Genomic DNA, 20,907 nt, shown 5'->3' on the forward strand with positions numbered 1-20,907 from the left:
ACACACTTACTCATACAGATGCGCACAAGCACACACTTACTCACAGACACACACCCACACACACACACTACTCAAAACCCCACTGTCACTCCGTCTGCACTCCACTGCACCTGCCAGCCACACAAAATCCACTCCTTCCCACTGTGTCCGGCCAAGGTCCTTTATCCCATTTAGTACAGCCTGCACCCCAACAAAGGAAGAGAAATTAGGGTGCCGGCTGATGAGAGGGCGACTAATCCCTCTGGAAAGGCTCATTCTATCATCAGCCTGTACAGTTGAGCAGCTGAAAGGCCTGAATTAAATATGGACATGCAGAGATGGGAGTCTTTGTGGAGATGAGCTCCAACATTGCCCTGTCATAGCCCTGGAATAATTCATACATTCCATGTGTGACACAGACTGACCTATTGTTGTGTCTGTCATGGGTTCATCTGCAATTTCACTACTGTAACTGTATATCATTGTATTAACAATGTACCCAATCTTTCAATAGTGAAATCAGAACGTTCCACAACGTCACGATAACCCATCTCTTAATCCCTATTCACTTACTCCATCTCAGGAGACCTTGCTTCATCTTCTCCATTGCCAAAGAGCACATTACATCCAGAAAGGTCCAGAAACCTCAATAGGAGTTGGATACTCTGCCTCTGCTCTTCACTATGCAGCAGATTAAGCTGTTGGTGCCAAAAGAGGAGGTGACTACCCAATTTATGATGATAATCTGAAAAGCAGCTTGGAGATTTTTAAGGTGATGTAAAAGCTAACCTCTGCCCTAACACTGTACAATTCCCTGCCTTAAGACACTGGGTTTATAAGTCTCCTCATTATGGGATAAAGGGCAAGTCTCCATCCAAGCTCTATTTCAGGCTGAGTCAGTCTGTGTCTGTCTGCGGTCCCGCTGACTGGCTGGAAATAAAGCCAGCCAGACTCCCATCAACGCCACCGGCTCACACAGCCCCACTGGGCAAACCAGACAGAGGACGGGAGCTCCAGTTAAGGGCCCCACCCTGGCAGCGCCACAGAATGAGGCCATCTCATCATCTAAGGCCCCTGCAGAGGGAAGATTCTCTCTCTCTCTCTCTCTCTCTCTCTCTCTCTCTCTCTGAGCCTATAGCATCCCCAATCGGTGTGCCTGTCTCTCTAAATGCGAAAGCCGCCATGTCAGAAATGGAGGGAGGGAAGAAAGGGAGTGAGGGAGTGTGTGGAGGGATTAAAGGAGAGACAGAGCCCTGCTCTGGTGAGTAATCAGGAGTGACACGTCTGCAACGACACATCAAGGCTTTTGAATGAGGGCACTTCCTGTCAGAAACAGGAAGAACAAAAGAGAGAGAAAGGACGGACTAGTTAGATGCTTTGCGGTAAAGAAGGAGACAATAATGGGAGTGACCATGACAGACCAAGAGGGCCTGTAATACTGAATAAACAAGTCTAACTCAGCCCAGTACAGACCAGTAGAATAAAGACACCTGTGCTAAATTCATTTGATATGTGAGCCTGCCTGCCTGCCTATCTGCCTGCCTGTCTGCCTATCTGCCTGTCTGTCTATCTGCCTGACAATCTGCCTGTCTGTCTGTCTGCCTGCCTATCTGCCTGCCTGTCTGCCTATCTGCCTGTCTGTCTATCTGCCTGACAATCTGCCTGTCTGTCTGTCTGTCTGCCTGCCTATCTGCCTATCTGCCTGCCTGTCTACCTGCCTGCCTATCTGCCTGCCTGTCTACCTGCCTGCCTATCTGCCTGCCTGTCTGCCTATCTGCCTGTCTGTCTATCTGCCTGACAATCTGCCTGTCTGTCTGTCTGCCTGCCTATCTGCCTGCCTGTCTACCTGCCTGCCTATCTGCCTATCTGCCTGCCTATTTGCCTGACTATCTGCCTGCCTGCCTGCCTGTCTGCTTGCCTGCCTGTCTGTCTGTCTGTCTGTCTGTCTGTCTGTCTGTCTGTCTGTCTGTCTGTCTGTCTGTCTGTCTGTCTTCCTGCCTGTCTGCCTATCTGCCTGCCTGTCTACCTGCCTGCCTATCTGCCTGCCTGTCTGCCTATCTGCCTGTCTGTCTGCCTGCCTGCTTGCCTATCTGCCTGTCTGTCTGTCCGCCTGCCGGCAGCGCTGTTATTGAGCATGTAGAGATGATTTTAAGAGCACACATGGGCTCACAGCTTTTCACCAATAGACAATAGCTGCTCTGCGCATCCCAAAGCTTTTACCAGACAAAACTAGCACAGAAGGAAATAGCCTAGCCATGTGGTGATGTGGTTAATAGGACTGGTTGTCTATTAGTTTGCAGGGGGTGGATGAGCAAAGACATTGCAGTATGAGAGCAGAGTATGAGATATCAAATCCACTGCCTTCAAGGCAGAGCAGAAACACAACATAGTAGCCTGTCTGGATAGGATATAACAGAGTAGATACACAAGAGAGTAGCCTGTCTTGATAGGATATAACAGAGCAGAAACACAACATAGTAGCCTGTCTGGATAGGGTATAACAGAGCAGAAACACAAGAGAGTAGCCTGTCTTGATAGGGTATAACAGAGTAGATACACAACATAGTAGCCTGTCTGGATAGGGTATAACAGAGCAGAAACACAAGAGAGTAGCCTGTCTTGATAGGGTATAACAGAGTAGATACACAACATAGTAGTCGGCCTTGATAGGATATAACAGAGTAGATACACAGCATAGTAGCCTGCCTTGATAGGATATAACAGAGCAGAAAGGCAGATAAATTAGTCTCCCACTCCTTCATTCAGAGCAGAGATGGAGCCTGGCTGTCTGGTCATCCTGACATCACAGTCATCATCACCCTCTCTCTTCATTTGCAGAGGGACAGGCAGGACAGAATGACTGCAGATGGATGGCAGCCTTCTGGGCAGTAGGAATGGTGTGCTTTCTATGTTCTGTAGTGTAAAATAGGAGTTGTAGGGAGGAGGAGAAGCTCTGTGCTGTAGGGAGAAGGAGAAGGTGGTGGGAGGTTCGCTGTATGTGGTGTAGTTGGAGGAGGAGGTGGTTGGAGGTCTGTGTAACGAGGTCTGCTGTATGTGCTGTAGTTGGAGGTCTGTGTAACGAGGTCTGCTGTATGTGGTGTAGTTGGAGGAGGAGGGGGTGGTTGGAGGTCTGTGTAACGAGGTCTGCTGTATGTGGTGTAGTTGGAGGAGGAGGAGGTGGTTGGAGGTCTGTGTAACGAGATCAGCTGTATGTGGTGTAGTTGGAGGTCTGTGTAACGAGGTCTGCTGTATGTGGTGTAGTTGGAGGAGGAGGAGGTGGTTGGAGGTCTGTGTAACGAGGTCAGCTGTATGTGGTGTAGTTGGAGGTCTGTGTAACGAGGTCTGCTGTATGTGGTGTAGTTGGAGGAGGAGGAGGTGGTTGGAGGTCTGTGTAACGAGGTCAGCTGTATGTGGTGTAGTTGGAGGTCTGTGTAACGAGGTCTGCTGTATATGGTGTAGTTGGAGGAGGAGGTGGTTGGAGGTCTGTGTAACGAGGTCTGCTGTATGTGGTGTAGTTGGAGGAGGAGGTGGTTGGAGGTCTGTGTAACGAGGTCCGCTGTATGTGATGTAGTTGGAGGAGGAGGAGGTGGTTGGAGGGCTGTGTAACGAGGTCCGCTGTATGTGGTGTAGTTGGAGGAGGTGGTTGGAGGTCTGTGTAACGAGGTCTGCTGTATGTGATGTAGTTGGAGGAGGAGGAGGTGGTTGGAGGTCTGTGTAACGAGGTCAGCTGTATGTGATGTAGTTGGAGGAGGAGGAGGTGGTTGGAGGTCTGTGTAACGATGTCAGCTGTATGTGGTGTAGTTGGAGGAGGAGGAGGTGGTTGGAGGGCTGTGTAACGAGGTCAGCTGTATGTGGTGTAGTTGGAGGAGGAGGAGGTGGTTGGAGGTCTGTGTAACGAGGTCCGCTGTATGTGGTGTAGTTGGAGGTGGTTGGAGGTGGTTGGAGGTCTGTGTAACGAGGTCAGCTGTATGTGATGTAGTTGGAGGAGGAGGAGGTGGTTGGAGGTCTGTGTAACGAGGTCAGCTGTATGTGATGTAGTTGGAGGAGGAGGAGGTGGTTGGAGGGCTGTGTAACGAGGTCAGCTGTATGTGATGTAGTTGGAGGAGGAGGAGGTGGTTGGAGGTCTGTGTAACGAGGTCAGCTGTATGTGGTGTAGTTGGAGGAGGAGGAGGTGGTTGGAGGTCTGTGTAACGAGGTCAGCTGTATGTGATGTAGTTGGAGGAGGAGGAGGTGGTTGGAAGGCTGTGTAACGAGGTCAGCTGTATGTGGTGTAGTTGGAGGAGGAGGTGGTTGGAGGTCTGTGTAACGAGGTCCGCTGTATGTGGTGTAGTTGGAGGAGGTGGTTGGAGGTCTGTGTAACGAGGTCTGCTGTATGTGGTGTAGTTGGAGGAGGTGGTTGGAGGTCTGTGTAACGAGGTCCGCTGTATGTGATGTAGTTGGAGGAGGAGGAGGTGGTTGGAGGGCTGTGTAACGAGGTCTGCTGTATGTGGTGTAGTTGGAGGAGGTGGTTGGAGGTCTGTGTAACGAGGTCCGCTGTATGTGATGTAGTTGGAGGACGAGGAGGTGGTTGGAGGGCTGTGTAACGAGGTCAGCTGTATGTGGTGTAGTTGGACGAGGAGGCGGTTGGAGGTCTGTGTAAGGAGGTCTACTGTATGTGGTGTAGTTGGAGGAGGTGGTTGGAGGTCTGTGTAACGAGGTCCGCTGTATGTGATGTAGTTGGAGGACGAGGAGGTGGTTGGAGGGCTGTGTAACGAGGTCAGCTGTATGTGGTGTAGTTGGACGAGGAGGCGGTTGGAGGTCTGTGTAAGGAGGTCTACTGTATGTGATGTAGTTGGAGGACGAGGTGTGTATTCTATAGGGAGGAGGAGGAGGATGTATCTGTTGTGCAGGGTAGAGGAGGGTGGAGAAGGGAAACCTACAGTCTCTCTGCTCTGCTGAGTGTAAGTCTGTGTGGGGAGGCCTGCCTGCCTGCCTGTCTGTGTTTGTTGTGCTGCTCAGCTCTGGCACACTCCTCTCAGCCCACCAGCCAGAGAAAGAGCACCAAGTTCTTATTTAGCAGAGGAAGAGCAGCTCTGCTTAGCAACCACATCGGCCCTCCAATCACAGGCCTACTGTATGGAGGAGACTCCAGCCTGTGTGTGTGTGTGTGTGTGTGTGTGTGTGTGTGTGTGTGTGTGTGTGTGTGTGTGTGTGTGTGTGTGTGTGTGTGTGTGTGTGTGTGTGTGTGTGTGTGTGTGTGTGTGTGTGTGTGTGTGTGTGTGTGTGTGTGTGTGTGCGTGCGTGCGTGCGTGCGTGCGTGTAGTCTTTGAGAGAACTCTGAATGCTGCCTGGGACACACACTCAGTTAAAAACCATATTTCATGCAAACCAGACTTTCTTACCTAGTGATTACAGAATAATGTTGGTTGCTAACAGATGCTTTCCTCTCCGTCTTGGGTTGTTTGAATTCTGAACTGAACCTACAGTGAGAGTTAATCTGTTCCAATACATCCTAAAAGAAATGATGTATATCCTGGAGAGCAAGGAAGTAGTAAATTCTTAAAACATTCACTACTTTTCCTATTCAGTTACTGTAGCGTAGCCTACAATTTGCACCAGCTACAACTGAAATGATTGCATGATTTGTGAGCATTTAAATCCATCATTTGGAACAAATGCTGTCTGAACATTGAGCAGTCTTTTTGGTTCAGCTACGTGAGCTAATCCTCCTGATAGCTTTGGGGGTGGTTGGTGGGCGGAACGTAGGCGAGAGCAGCATGCCGATTTGTCATATGGCACCAGCAGGCCCTGCTCTGTTCTGTTCTGGCTGGAGCTACATTACTGTAGCACTGGTCTGATAGATCAACAAACACAGGCTAGTACTGCAGGTTAGTTCAAAGGCAAACCAAGATGGACATAATAAATAAATAAAAAATTATACTGTCTGTGGCTTCAAAAACTATAGACAGAAACTTTCATCAGAATCATCAGAATATTACTAAGCCTTGTGTGTTGCTGCAGCAAGCCAGTCTGGAAGACATATTCTCATATTTCTATATCCTGTTCTCTAACAATCAAATAATGAAAATTCCAGACAAAGTTAGCAGTAACTAAGTTAGCAGTAAGGCCAACCAAACATGAGGGAAGAGGAACATTACAGTTTCCCTGTCTGAAGAGGTCAAACTTAGACACTAGACTCAGATTCATCACTCAGACCCCCGACGAGCCGTCCAGATGTTCATTTTCATCCAAACCGAGTCAGTGCATTCCAGGAGTGTTCCAGGATTAAAACCTCCTCCTCCTCCCAGCAGCAGGTGCAGGCTCCAGGATTTTCGCTATCCACACAGATGGAGCAGAGTCTTAATCATGTATCTCATAATCACGAGGCTATCGCAGATGAACTGATGATCATAAAATAACACCAAACCCCATCCAGGCATCTGTTCTCAGCAAGTCTACAGTCACAGCCACAGCTAATCTCCTCCACCTCCTCCTTCTCCTCACTAATCTCCTCCTCTCCACCTCCTTCTCCTCACTAATCTCCTCCTTTTCTCCACTTCCTTCTCCTCCCCCTTTCCACCTCCATCTCCTCACTAATCTCCTCCTCCTCTCCTTCTCCTCACTAATCTCCTCTTCCTCTCCACCTCATTCTCCTCACTAATCTCCTCCTCTCCACCTCCATCTCCTCCTCCTCTCCACCTCCTTCTCCTCACTAATCTCCTCCTCTCCACCTCCTTCTCCTCACTAATCTCCTCCTCCTCTCCACCTCCATCTCCTCCTCCTCTCCACCTCCTTCTCCTCACTAATCTCCTCCTCTCCACCTCCTTCTCCTCACTAATCTCCTCCTCTCCACCTCCATCTCCTCACTAATCTCCTCCTCTCCACCTCCTTCTCCTCACTAATATCCTCCCCCTCTCCACCTCCTTCTCCTCACTAATCTCCTCCTCCTCTCCACCTCCTCCTCCTCACTACCTCCTTCTCCTCACTAATCTCCACCACCTTCTCCTCACTAATCTCCTCCTCACTAATCTCCTCCTCTCCACCTCCTTCTCCTCACTAATCTCCTCCTCTCCACCTCCATCTCCTCACTAATCTCCTCCTCTCCACCTCCTTCTCCTCACTAATATCCTCCCCCTCTCCACCTCCTTCTCCTCACTAATCTCCTCCTCCTCTCCACCTCCTCCTCCTCACTACCTCCTTCTCCTCACTAATCTCCTCCTCTCCACCTCCATCTCCTCACTAATCTCCTCCTCTCCACCTCCTTCTCCTCACTAATCTCCTCCCCCTCTCCACCTCCTTCTCCTCACTAATCTCCTCCTCTCCACCTCATTCTCCTCACTAATCTCCTCCTCCTCTCCACCTCCATCTCCTCACTAATCTCCTCCTCTCCACCGCTTTCTCCTCCTCCTCTCCTTCTCTTCCTCCTCTCCACCTCCTTCTCCTAACTAATCTCCTCCTCTCCACCTCCTTCTCCTCACTAATCTCCTCCTCCTCTCCACCTCCTTCTCCTCACTAATCTCCTCTTCCTCTCCACCTCCTCACTAATCTCCTCCTCTCCACCTCCTCCTCCTCACTTATCTCCTCCTCTCCACCTCATTCTCCTCACTAATCTCCTCCTCCTCTCCACCTCCATCTCCTCACTAATCTCCTCCTCTCCACCGCTTTCTCCTCCTCCTCTCCTTCTCCTCTCCACCCCCTTCTCCTCACTAATCTCCTCCTCTCCATCTCCTTCTCCTCACTAATCTCCTCCTCCTCTCCACCTCCTTCTCCTCACTAATCTCCTCTTCCTCTCCACCTCCTCACTAATCTCCTCCTCTCCACCTCCATCTCCTCACTAATCTCCTCCTCCTCTCCACCTCCTTCTCCTCACTAATCTCCTCCTCTCCACCTCCTTCTCCTCACTAATCTCCTCCTCTCCACCTCCATCTCCTCACTAATCTCCTCCTCTCCACCTCCTTCTCCTCACTAATATCCTCCCCCTCTCCACCTCCTTCTTCTCACTAATCTCCTCCTCCTCTCCACCTCCTCCTCCTCACTACCTCCTTCTCCTCACTAATCTCCACCACCTTCTCCTCACTAATCTCCTCCTCACTAATCTCCTCCTCTCCACCTCCTTCTCCTCACTAATCTCCTCCTCTCCACCTCCATCTCCTCACTAATCTCCTCCTCTCCACCTCCTTCTCCTCACTAATATCCTCCCCCTCTCCACCTCCTTCTCCTCACTAATCTCCTCCTCCTCTCCACCTCCTCCTCCTCACTACCTCCTTCTCCTCACTAATCTCCTCCTCTCCACCTCCTTCTCCTCACTAATCTCCTCCCCCTCTCCACCTCCTTCTCCTCACTAATCTCCTCCTCTCCACCTCATTCTCCTCACTAATCTCCTCCTCCTCTCCACCTCCAACTCCTCACTAATCTCCTCCTCTCCACCGCTTTCTCCTCCTCCTCTCCACCTCCTTCTCCTCACTAATCTCCTCCTCTCCACCTCCTTCTCCTCACTAATCTCCTCCTCCTCTCCACCTCCTTCTCCTCACTAATCTCCTCTTCCTCTCCACCTCCTCACTAATCTCCTCCTCTCCACCTCCTCCTCCTCACTTATCTCCTCCTCTCCACCTCATTCTCCTCACTAATCTCCTCCTCCTCTCCACCTCCATCTCCTCACTAATCTCCTCCTCTCCACCGCTTTCTCCTCCTCCTCTCCTTCTCCTCTCCACCCCCTTCTCCTCACTAATCTCCTCCTCTCCATCTCCTTCTCCTCACTAATCTCCTCCTCCTCTCCACCTCCTTCTCCTCACTAATCTCCTCTTCCTCTCCACCTCCTCACTAATCTCCTCCTCTCCACCTCCTCCTCCTCACTTATCTCCTCCTCTCCACCTCATTCTCCTCACTAATCTCCTCTTCCTCTCCACCTCATTCTCCTCACTTATCTCCTCCTCTCCACCTCCTTCTCCTCACTAATCTCCTCTTCCTCTCCACCTCCTCACTAATCTCCTCCTCTCCACCTCCTCCTCCTCACTTATCTCCTCCTCTCCACCTCCTTCTCCTCACTAATCTCCTCCTCCTCTCCACCTCCTTCTCATCACTAATCTCCTCTTCCTCTCCACCTCCTCACTAATCTCCTCCTCTCCACCTCCTCCTCCTCACTTATCTCCTCCTCTTCACCTCCATCTCCTCACTAATCTCCTCCTCCTCTCCACCTCATTCTCCTCACTAATCTCCTCCTCTCCACCTCCTTCTCCTCACTAATCTCCACCTCATTCTCCTCACTAATCTCCTCCTCTCCACCTCCTTCTCCTCACTAATCTCCTCCTCTCCACCTCCATCTTCTCACTAATCTCCTCCTCTCCACCTCCACCTCCTCACTAATCTCCTCCTCTCCACCTCCATCTCCTCACTAATCTCCTCCTCCTTTCCACCTCCATCTCCTCACTAATCTCCTCCTCCTCTCCACCTCCTTCTCCTCACTAATCTCCTCCACCTCCTTCTCCTCACTAATCTCCTCCTCCTCTCCACCTCCTTCTCCTCACTAATCTCCACCTCCTTCTCACTAATCTCCTCCTCCTCTCCACCTCCTTCTCCTCACTAATCTCCACATCCTTCTCACTAATCTCCTCCTCTTCTCCACCTCCTCCTCACTAATCTCCTTCTCTGACTGTCTAATGTTAAACACCACCTTTAAAGAATGTACACCACATCAACAAACACTGTACCATCTATTTGTCATAGGTTATGAATAATGGTATGAGGTCTACTTGAAGCTGTACTTTCAGGTTAGTGTGCATGCTTTTGAAGCAGACAGACAGTGACCAGTCAGTGGCGACTGGCTGCCCTACATGGAACAGGATGCCATTGATACAGACAGACACAGCAAAGTGCTCAGTCATAGGTTTCCCACCCTGGGAGAGGCTGTGAGTTAGAGCCATTTTACCCACGCACCACCCAAAGAAACAAGACATTTAAAAAAAGGAATGGCTGCACTTAACAGCCTCTGAAAGGCAGTGCTCTGGAACAAAGGAGGTAGCTGGTCTTCAGCACCCCTCACCATGACAGAGCTCCAGCTGACGGAGCTGGGGGTCAGCCTTTGGAGAATGGAGTGCGAGACCCCTGTGAGCTCCTCACACCCCTCTTTCTGACACTGCCTCTCACTCTCCTTCAATCACATATAATATGAGATGATGCACTTTAGTTAGCCATGTTTTCAAAAGGGTTTACAGATGAGGCAATTGAACAGACTCAGAGCTCCTTATATTGAATCCTACCAACAACACTCTGGGCTGGATGCATTATCCACTGAAATATTTGTTTGCTTAGGGACTAGGCTATGGTTTAGGTTGAACTGGAGGCAGAGGTTGGAGATGCTGGGACTGAGTTTGGCTTGGATGGTCCGTTTAGGGGAGGTGCTGGTCAGTGAGGAAGTGTGTGTTGGGTCAGTGGTGGTCAGACAGGGCTGGGCCAGGGGCAGGGAGGATGAACCATGTGTGCTCTCAGGGCTTCCCAGAGGTTAGGAGACAGATAGGTGCGGAAATGAACCGGCAGTGAGCTCATTTGAATCACCCAGCCCAGCTGATCCAGGCATAATACCACTCACATGCACATACTGCACACACACTCATATACACCCCCTCACACACACATTAATACACATACACACAGACACATACAGACAACACTGTCTTTTACCCCTACCTACATGTACATGTTACCTCAATTACCTCAACTACCTCATAGCCCTACACATTCACTCTGTACTGGCACTCCTTGTATATAGCCTCATTATTCTATTGTGTTAATATTTCCTATTTTCTCTGCTTATTTGGATTATTTTTGTATTTTTTAACTCTGCATTGTTGGGAAAGGGCTCGTAAAGTAAGCCTTCGGTAAAGTCTACACCTGTCGTATTCAGCACGTGAAAAATAACATTTGATTTGTCTTGCTAGCCATAAGTGACACAGAGCAATACATAAGCACACAGATGTAGGGCTTTACACAAAAATAAAACACACACCGTCCCTCTCCACCTCAGAGTACAGTACTCAGTTAACTGGTTTGGTCCCAGGTTTGAGGCTCATTTGATGGAGTGAACAGAACGATGGCATGAGAAATTGGCCTGACATGAACAAGTTTAATATCCCTTCCATTAAGTTTGGATTACACGGGTCTCCAGAGTCCGCTTCTTCTCTACACTCATGCACAAGATTGATGTTATTGCTCTTACTTGTAAAGCTTATACTAAGAAATATTGGACAATGAGGGGGGGAAACATATTTGAGTCATTCCTCACAAAACCATATTTTATGTATTTCCCTAAATAGAAGAACAGGTGGAATTCATATTTCAGAAAAGCAATCAATATCAGTTTTTGTACCTTTGATATTTGGTTATTTATTTGAATTGTGGGGTTTCATAAGATAATTTGTTTGTGTTGTATGCTGGTGTACTTGTTTCCTGTATGATAGATACTGTGGTACTATGTGTTTTTGTATTTGCGTGGTTGCTAGGCTAGATCGCAATAATGTTTGTTATTTGTATTTATTTATTTGCTGTGTCTCTCTGTCCTTTATCAGACAGCCATCTGGCCAGTGGACTGGACACAAGGACATCTGATTGGACGCTGTAAAAATAGTGGGGGTGAGTGGGGTCAGTCTCTGTGGATAGAGGTCAGATGTCACAGCTTTTTAACAACACATGTTAAGGCCCTGCCCCACTGGGCCCGTATCTCTTCAATGAGAGTCTACAGCCTGTTTTCTTCCAATCTACCCCCATCTTTACATTAGGCAATGGCTAAATGACCCAATGCAGGATTCGATTTAAAACAGACACAATGGACTTCTGACAGGGGCGGACTGGCCTTGGCTGGTCCATTTTTAGCCCAGTTGGCCTGTCTAACTGAGGTTTTTAGCGCAGTGTGGGGGCATCAACGGGGGGAAAATGGGCCGGTGTGTTAGAAATGTGTCATGACTTCCGCCGAAGTCGGTGACATTCCTTGTTCGGGCGGTGTTCGGCGGTCGACGTCACCGACCTTCTAGCCATCAGTGATCCATTTTTCATTTTCCATTGGTTTTGTCTTGTCTTCCTTCACACCCGGTTCCAATCTCATCATTACATGTTGTGTATTTAACCCTCTGTTTCTCCTCATGTCCTTGTCGGAGACTGTTTGATTGTATGTTTTGTGCAAGTCATGTGTCGGTGTGCGACGGGTTTTGTACCCACTTTTATTATTTTTTGTATATTTTGGTTTTTGGAGCTTTATGAGGACGTATTAAACGACTCCGTTTATACCAAGTTCGTTCTCCTGCGCCTGACTTCCCTGCCACCAACACAACACATTACAGAATGCCAGGGACGATTTCTGGTCCCAGTCCCCCCCTGACCTCTGGTGTCATCCCCCTCAATTCCCTGTCTGCTTTGTACCCGAACAATGTAGAAACCCTGTTCAACTTGTTCTACAGAACTTTGGAAATGTTTATAATTGAATGACCTATTATCTCAATATTCTTTATCTTTTTATTCAAAGAAAATACTCAAAAATAGCAAAAAGGTCATTTTTATCTGAACCTAGTTTACAGAACTGTGTACAGTAGTGTAACTGAAGGCCCAAACAGACAGACATGATCCTGGGTGAGGTCTGACCCAACACACACCCTGACATTAATGTGGGTCTGAGGTCGGTTGATAACATTGTTGTTGTTTTATGGGTAAGCGAGCCAGGGCTGTCAGTCCAGCCTCTCAGCAGCTTCCCCTGTCAGAGTGATGTATGGGAGCACTGGTGTGCAGCTCCCCAAGGACCAGGCCTGGCTGTCTGCTAACTGGGACACTCCTGACTGTGAACCAAGGCAGGCAGACACACACGCACAAGCACACACCACAACCCCACACCACCCTATGCCCCCTGAAGCAGAGACCTCACAGTTTTGAAAATATGAAACACTGACCATATATCATGTCATGATGACTACAGTTATGACAGCAGCAGTAAGGTGGTGGACATTTTGACACACATACATTTTTTCTTTAGGTCCAAGCCACTGTGAAGTTTTGAATGTCCATTTCTTATGTGGAAATGACACAGATTATGTAAATGTATTATTAAATGTGCATTAACTGTGAGATTTTGAAAACTGTAGAGGGCACAATGTTACTGTGTCTCAAAAGAGAGACATTGGAAGCCGTTTTACAAGCAATTTAGAAATTAAGAATATAGACTACCGTTCAAAAGTTTGGGGTCACTTAGAAATGTCCTTGTTTTTTAAAGAAAAACACATTTTTTGTCCATTAAAATAACATCAAATTGATCAGAAATAGAGTGTAGACATTGTTAATGTTGTAAATGACTATTGTAGCTGGAAACGGCAGATTTTTAATGGAATATCTACATAGGCGTACAGAGGCCAATTATCAGCAACTATCACAACTGTGTTCTAATGGCACGTTGTGTTAGCTAATCCAAGTTTATCATTTTAAAAGGCTAATTGATCATTAGAAAAAATATTGCAATTATGTTAGCACAACTGAAAACTGCCGTTCTGATTAAAGAAGCAATAAAACTGGCTTTCTTTAGACTAGTTGAGTATCCGGAGCATCAGCATTTGTGGGTTCGATTACAGGCTCAAAATGGCCAGAAACAAAGAACTTTCTTCTGAAACTCGTCAGTCTATTCTTGTTCTGAGAAATGAAGGCTATTCCATTGGAGAAATTGCCAAGAAATTGAAGATCTTGTACAATGCTGTCTACTCCCTTCACAGAACAGCGCAAACTGTCTCTAACCAGAATAGAAAGAGGAGTGGGAGGCCCCGGTGCACAACTGAGCAAGAGGACAAGGAAATTAGAGTGTCTAGTTTGAGAAACAGACGCCTCGCAAGTCCTCAACTGGCAGCTTCATTAAATAGTACCCGCAAAACACCAGTCTCAACGTCAACAGTGAAGAGGCGACTCCAGGATGCTGGCCTTCTAAGCAGAGTTGCAAAGAAAAATACATATCTCAGACTGACCAATAAAATTAAATATTAAGATGGGCGAAAGAACGCAGACACTGGACAGAGGAACTCTGCATAGAAGGCCAGCATCCCGGAGTCGCTTCTTCACTGTTGACGTTGAGACTCACGATAAACATTCTTGTCTCTTCCATAGCAGGCTTAAAAGAAACACAGACTGGTAGATGCATAATCGATTATGTTCATTGTAGTTAACTACCATGTTTTATGTGCTAACCTATGTAGAATATTGGCCTGTTGGAAACTACAACTCCCTACTACATCGCACAGTTCAGGCTGGATGTGATTTATCTCTAGAGAAACCATGCAATATGTGCATTGAGCTCACTGGAGAGAAAAAAACTCAATTTATTTAAAATATTTGAACTGACGTCAGTCAATTAGTTGTTAAAAACTGAAAAATAATCTATATTTCGGTTGATCGCTCAGAACTAATATTCAACCAAGCCTCTCTTGGTCGAGGTAGACCTCCATTAATTTATAATAATTCCAAATTCCACAATTCCAAATTCCACAATTTCCTGTGTAGGAATAATAATGAAATGTAAAGTGACTGAGAGGAATATTGAAGAGACATAGCCTGTCTCCTATTCATAGTGTAGTTGTTACACCACGGTGAAACATAGTGTCCAGTCATTAGCAAAGTCCCACTCAACAGCTGCTGTGAGCTGAGGGAAACAGCCACCATGTCTCCCTGTCCTTTGTCCACTCTGAACATCTGTGAGCATCGCGTGGAGCCAGGCAGCACAGCCATAGACCTCAGGCAAGTGTTCACCCTGAAAACCTTCCACCACCCTGCATTCAATGGGCTCAAGTTCGCACGCACGCACGCACGCAAGCACACACACACACACAACCTATCCTGATCTAACACACATTGTAATAACCCATAGTTCATTTAACTCTTATCCCCTAACCCACCTTGTGGCCCAATAATGGATTCCCCAGCCCCCCTCCCTTCTCTGACACTAATAAAATCTGTCATATGAAGATGCCCTTGAGTTACACTATGGGGGTTCCAAGGAGAGTGGAGTGGAGGACCACTCAGGGTGTGAAAGTTTGAGGTTCTTTTGTTTTCAAAGGAACATTTTAAAACAACCTTTTTAATGTGAATTTAAACCAATGTACCTGCTCTGCAAAAAGTCAGAGAGGAAAACATTGGAAATAAATAATGCGTGTGTGAATGTGTGTGTGTGTTTATGTGTGTGTGTGAATGTATGAATGTATGAATGTGTGTGGAGTGAGTGAGTGAGTGAGTGAGTGAGTGAGTGAGTGAGTGAGTGAGTGAGTGAGTGAGTGAGTGAGTGAGTGAGTGAGTGAGTGAGTGAGACCAATAGAACAGGGCAGGGGAAGGGGCCATTATATACAGGTTGGTCATCCCTACTGTACATTGTCAGTTGCAAATGTAACAGTGATGGAATGACTCAATAGTGTGGGCTAAATGGCATGCAATAAGATATCATATTCAGATATCCTTAGTTGTTCTTAACACGCAACTGTGTAATAGGGCCATTATTTCAAAACACTACCATTGATTAATGAATAACAACACATTAACCAATAGGTTATCACAAATGATAAACTGGGTGGTTCAAGCCCTGAATGCTGATTGGCTGACATCCGTGGTATATCAGACCTTATACCACCAGTATGACAAAACAGTTATTTTTACTGCTCTAATTACATTGGTAGATTAAAAAAAACATGAGCTGGCGCACACTCAGAATCATAGTTTGTGTGGAGGTGCTGACTAAGACGAATAAACTATCAAAATAAAGAAAGTCGCACACTCCATGTATAATCTCCCAGCAATTTAATGGGTATTTACCAACGTTTCAGCACAGTGATGCCGAAACGTTGGTAAATACCCATTAAATTGCCTGGAGATTATACATGGAGTGTGCGACTTTCTTTATTTTGATAATTACATTGGTTACCAGTTTATAATAGCAACAAGGCACCTTGGGGGATTGTGATATATGGCCAATATACCATGGCTAAGGGCTGTATCCAGGCACTCCGTGTTGCATCATACATAAGAACAGCCCTTAGCTGTGGTATATTGGCCATTTACCACACCTCCTCGAGCCTTATTGCTTAATTATACAACGGGTGGGTTTAATCCTGAATGCTGACTGGTTGCTTCTCGGGCATTATCACTTAATTCAATGTTAATGTATGTCATCAAATATGTTAAAAGATATTTTAAGCACAAACTTCAAAAAAAAACTTGAACAGACTTACACGGCATGATTTGTTTGAGAACTTGTTCACGAAGTCAAATTTGCCTTTCATTTCTTTGAGGTTCTGATCCAGGACAGCCTTCTCTTCTTTCCCTGTATAGTCCGGGTCCAGGAGAACATAGACCCGCCAGTTAGCCGAGTCGAACCCCCAGTGAACTGTCCGGTTCTCTAGTCTTTTGTGACTATGGACCACAAACTTGTGAGTGGGGTACATGAGTCTGCAGTCCATGCATTGGATACAGGCGGTATTGGGACTGGTATACAGTTCTGGGACAAATAACCCTTTACACCTACCAAAACATTCGTGGTATACTTTGAAGCTTTTTTCCGTCCTCTCCAACTCTAGGGAGCCAGACAGCTCTTTGTTGCAGTGAGGAGGGTAGATACCACAGTAAATGAGGGCATTGCAGAGGCGCTCAGCATCCGTCTGGGTGATCAATCCGCATGATGGGGCAGAGAAGGGCAGGATACCCACGACTTTGAGGATCTCCAGCTGGTCCGCAGTGCACCGGGAGCAGTAGATATGCAGGTCGTCGCACACCGAGTTTATCTGCTGAAGCGAGAAATCCCGCAGGACACTGTTGAGAATCTGCGGCAGACACAGCCGTTTCTCGCCGCCGACCACGAAACAAGAAATTGTCTCGCGCTCCAGGACAGTTTCGCACCTTTCGATGGAGCGGTCGGACGGAATGAACAACGGCCCCGACAAAACCTGGGGTGTCAGGGGAGGCATGGCCAGCATCAGTTCAGCTGTTTTTCCATCTTTGTTGAAGAGAATTTCCTGGTGCCACCGAGCGGAGAACGCCGCTGGTCCACCAAGGGAGCTCCTGGAACTCAAATGAAACTGCTTCAGAGTTTGCTGAAGTCCGGGATGAGGCTGAAAGCTTGATGGAGCCTCCATGTTTTTGCCACTAGAGAAGTGAGTTCAAATTTACGCGATCTATTTTAATCAGTTGTCTTCAAAATCCACCAAAAGGGCATTTCCATGTCACTAGAGAATGTCACCACCGGCCCTGGTCGTTATCTGTTAAAAAAATGAGGATAAGACACTATTGAGATGAAATACTCTTAACTCTCCCCAGTCCACAGATAAGAAAGATAAATCCGTCGGACCACTCACAAAAGAGCGTCAAAACGATACAATGTTTATCTTCTCCAAAGCAGTCTCTGGTTGTAATGTCTATGTCTAGTCTGCACGATGTGATCCTCAAATATGCCAAGTCTGAGCAGTCTGGCGTTCTCTCGCTCTCTCTCTTTCCCCTCCCTCTCTCTCTCTCTCTCTCTGTTTGTTTGTGTCTGGTTCAGTCATTGAATCCCGGCCAGGAATGTGACTGACTCCCCGGGCTGGCTGTTCCCTGAACGAGTTGTCCCTCCCCCTCATACCATGGCAGCTGCAGCAGCAGCCACAAAAACCTAGTAGACTGGAAAGTAAGGGTGGAGTCTGACCTCAATGGGGAGAATACATTCATCTCAATTGAAACTATTAAAACTAGTTCCAATGAGCCTTTATAATGCATGAATGTACCCATGGCAGTGTTCATAAATATATGTGTGATACCACAGTCTTGGTGTCAGTGGTATCTACATTGAGTGTACTAAACATTAAGAGCACTTGCTCTTTCCATGACATAGACTGACCAGATTAATCCAGGTGAAAGCTATGATCCCTTATTGATGTCACTTGTTAAATCCACTTCAGTCAGTGTAGATGAAGTGGAGGAGACAGGTTACAGAAGGATTTTTAAGACTTGAGATAATTGAGAAATGGATTGTGTATGTGTGCCATTCAGAGGGAGAATGGGCAAGACAAAGGATGTAAGTGCCTTTGAACGAGGAATGGTAGTAGGTTCCAGGTGCACCGGTTTTTGTTAAGAACTGCAACGCTGCTGGGTTTTTCATGTAGAGTCCATGCCCCAATGAATTGCTGGCTCTCTTTTTTGATTATTGACCTGTGGAACACTCTCCATGTATCTACAATTATATATAAATGTGATAAGTAAGAAATGGGCTTTTCAGTTTTTTTTTATCTCACAAGACTTAGATTAGACTCAGATTAGTAATGGGGGTTAGTTGTAACAGGGTTATTTGTATTGCAGTGTACCTAAAATTATATTGTATTTTATATGGTATTTAGACACATTCACATAATGATATCAAATTTCAAAGTGCTGTTATTGTGAAGTAGAAACATCTAGGAGCAACAATGGCTCAGCCGCGAAGTGGTAGGCCACACAAACTCACTGAATGGGACCGCCGAGTGCTGAAGCGCGTAGCGCTTAGCACGTAAAAATCGTCTGTCCTCTGTTGCAACACTCACTACTGAGTTCCAAACTGCCTCTGGAAGCAACGTCAGCACAATAACTGTTCATTGTTGGGAGCTTCATGAAATGGGTTTCCATGGTCGAGCACCCGCACACAAGCCTAAGATCACCATGCACAATGCCAAGCGTTGGGTGGAGTGGTGTAAAGCTTGCCGCCATTGGACTCTGGAGCAGTGGAAACGCATTCTCTGGAGTGATGAATCACACTTCACCATCTGGCAGTCCGACGGACGAATCTGGGTTTGGCAGATGCCAGGAGAACGCTACCTGCCCCAATGCATAGTGCCAACTGTAACATTTGGTGGAGGAGGAATAATGGTCTGGGGCTGTTTTTCATGGTTCGGGCTAGGCCCGTTAGTTCCAGTGAAGAGAAATCTTAATGCCAACATACAGCATACATTCTATACGTTTCTGTGCTTCCAACTTTGTGGCAAAAGTTTGGGGAAGGCCCTTTCCTGTTTCAGCATGACAATGCCCCCATGCACAAAGCGAGGTTCATACAGAAATAGTTTGTCGAGATCGGTGTGGAAGAATCACCCAACATCGGTACCCGACCTCACTAATGCTCTTACGGCTGAATGGAAGCAAATCCCACAGCAATGTTCCAACACTCGCTACTGTAGGAACATTGCCTTTACATTCCAAACACGCTGTAACACTGACATACCGCGATACGGATTGAATAGAGCCCTAAAATAGTATTTTCATAAATAAGCAAAAGGAAAAGTGTTACATTTAGCCCCGGTCTTCCCTAGCTCAAACATGATCTTACAACGTTTTCCCCCCGCAGTGCTAAACATAAATAAGTACATTTAGTTATCAAACCCTAATCTCCAAATTAATACTTCACACAAAATATTACTATTATTATGAAATTGTTTAATAGTCACATTAGGTTAAATTATTTCAATTGGGTATTTTAGTAGCTTACAGACAACTGCAATTACAGCAAATCCTAGGGGGTAACACTTTAAAATAACTTTCATGAATATTCCATTATGGATGCTTAGAAATGTTTATACATGTTCAATGCTTATGATGAATTGTAATTATTTTCAGCTAATGCTTATGCCTATAAATGCTTAAACTATTAATAACTATTTCATTATTTGTAAACATGTAGGCCTGTTAACATTTATAACTTGCCTAGTTTATTAACGGTTATTTGTCAAAGTTATAATAAAGTGTTACCCAAATATTTCTATGGTCAGCTGCCAAAAGTCTTTAATAGTCTACTATTTAACAGGCAGAACGACATAACAGAATAAGTTGAATATTCGATGAATAATTTGTAGATATAGCCATGAAAAGTAGGACCTCATTGTGCTTTTGGAAAAACGTGTACTACAAGTTAGTGTACACTATAGGTTTATGTAGGTTAATGTGAACCCCTGAAATCAATAAGAAGCTATGATTAGCGTCCTATGCTGAATTATTTGGTGCATAAAATATATATTTCCTTAACACTTCAGATAAGATTTGTGTTACTAGTTCATTATGCCAATTATTTTGCAAAATATTTTGCAACAGAAACATTTTACTCCAATTGGAAAACCTTTTGCAACAAAAACTAGCGTTTCAATGGTCAAATTCAGGTAGGTCCCTCCCGGTTACGTTCTGCTTGCTTCCGTTTAGTTCTTGAACGGTAAACAGTTTCCGTTGGAAGACAGAATGAGTACACACCAGGACGATGTTCAGTACCCAAATGTTGAACGTTACAGATATGCAACGAATAGAGCCGAGTCGATTCTTTATTATACGTCAGAGGCATGTTTGTTCCTCATAGCGTATTACTATCTGAAAATTCCAAAACGTTGGGTCTTGCTTAACGCACCCCAGTTTGATGACAATATTTTGTGGCTTTTTTCCCTTTGTGACGCTCTACACATGATATAACCAGGGGGTTTTCACTACGCCAATGTTTTGCAACAGAAAACGTTTACTACTAACGGAAAAAGTTTTGCAACGAACACGATCGTTTCTATTATACAATGCACGTAGTTCCTGGCCTATTACGTTCCGTTTGCTCGGATTACTTGCGTTTGGTTCTTAAATGGTTTCCGTTGCAAGACGTAATGAATCCATCCCTGGGCCCAGTTTCCCCGGTTTGACGGCATTGTCAGGAATAAACTTGCACCCAGTCCTTCACTTTACGTGGGTTCATTAAAATACCACTAGAGGGTGCTAAAATATAACTTAATAAGAGCCGGAAAAATAGGAAGCCATAGGAATTTTATGGCAATATAAAAAAAAATGACAATCTTATTATATAACCGTAGGTCAAAGAACATTCTGGGCAACATATTGTTTGTTTACACATGTAACGTGAGAAGGTCAAGATTGAAATATTTAATGTTCAGTGTGAGATTGTGATGCATCTTTGATCCATACAACACA

General features: G+C 46.1%; 1 protein-coding gene across 1 annotated transcript in view; it reads right to left on the bottom strand.

The window, feature by feature from the left end:
* Positions 1 to 17,519, bottom strand: part of LOC139555185 (ski oncogene-like) — a 65,665-nt gene extending 48,146 nt beyond the window's left edge. Inside the window, exon 1 of the mRNA XM_071368776.1 lies at positions 16,191 to 17,519. Within this exon, the coding sequence (XP_071224877.1) occupies positions 16,191 to 17,090 (900 nt within the window). The 5' untranslated portion in view covers positions 17,091 to 17,519. The remainder of the gene's footprint in view (positions 1 to 16,190) is intronic.
* Between the last annotated feature and the right edge of the window lie 3,388 nt (positions 17,520 to 20,907).

This window comes from Salvelinus alpinus, chromosome 2 (assembly GCF_045679555.1).
Source record: "Salvelinus alpinus chromosome 2, SLU_Salpinus.1, whole genome shotgun sequence".
NCBI lineage: Eukaryota > Metazoa > Chordata > Actinopteri > Salmoniformes > Salmonidae > Salvelinus > Salvelinus alpinus.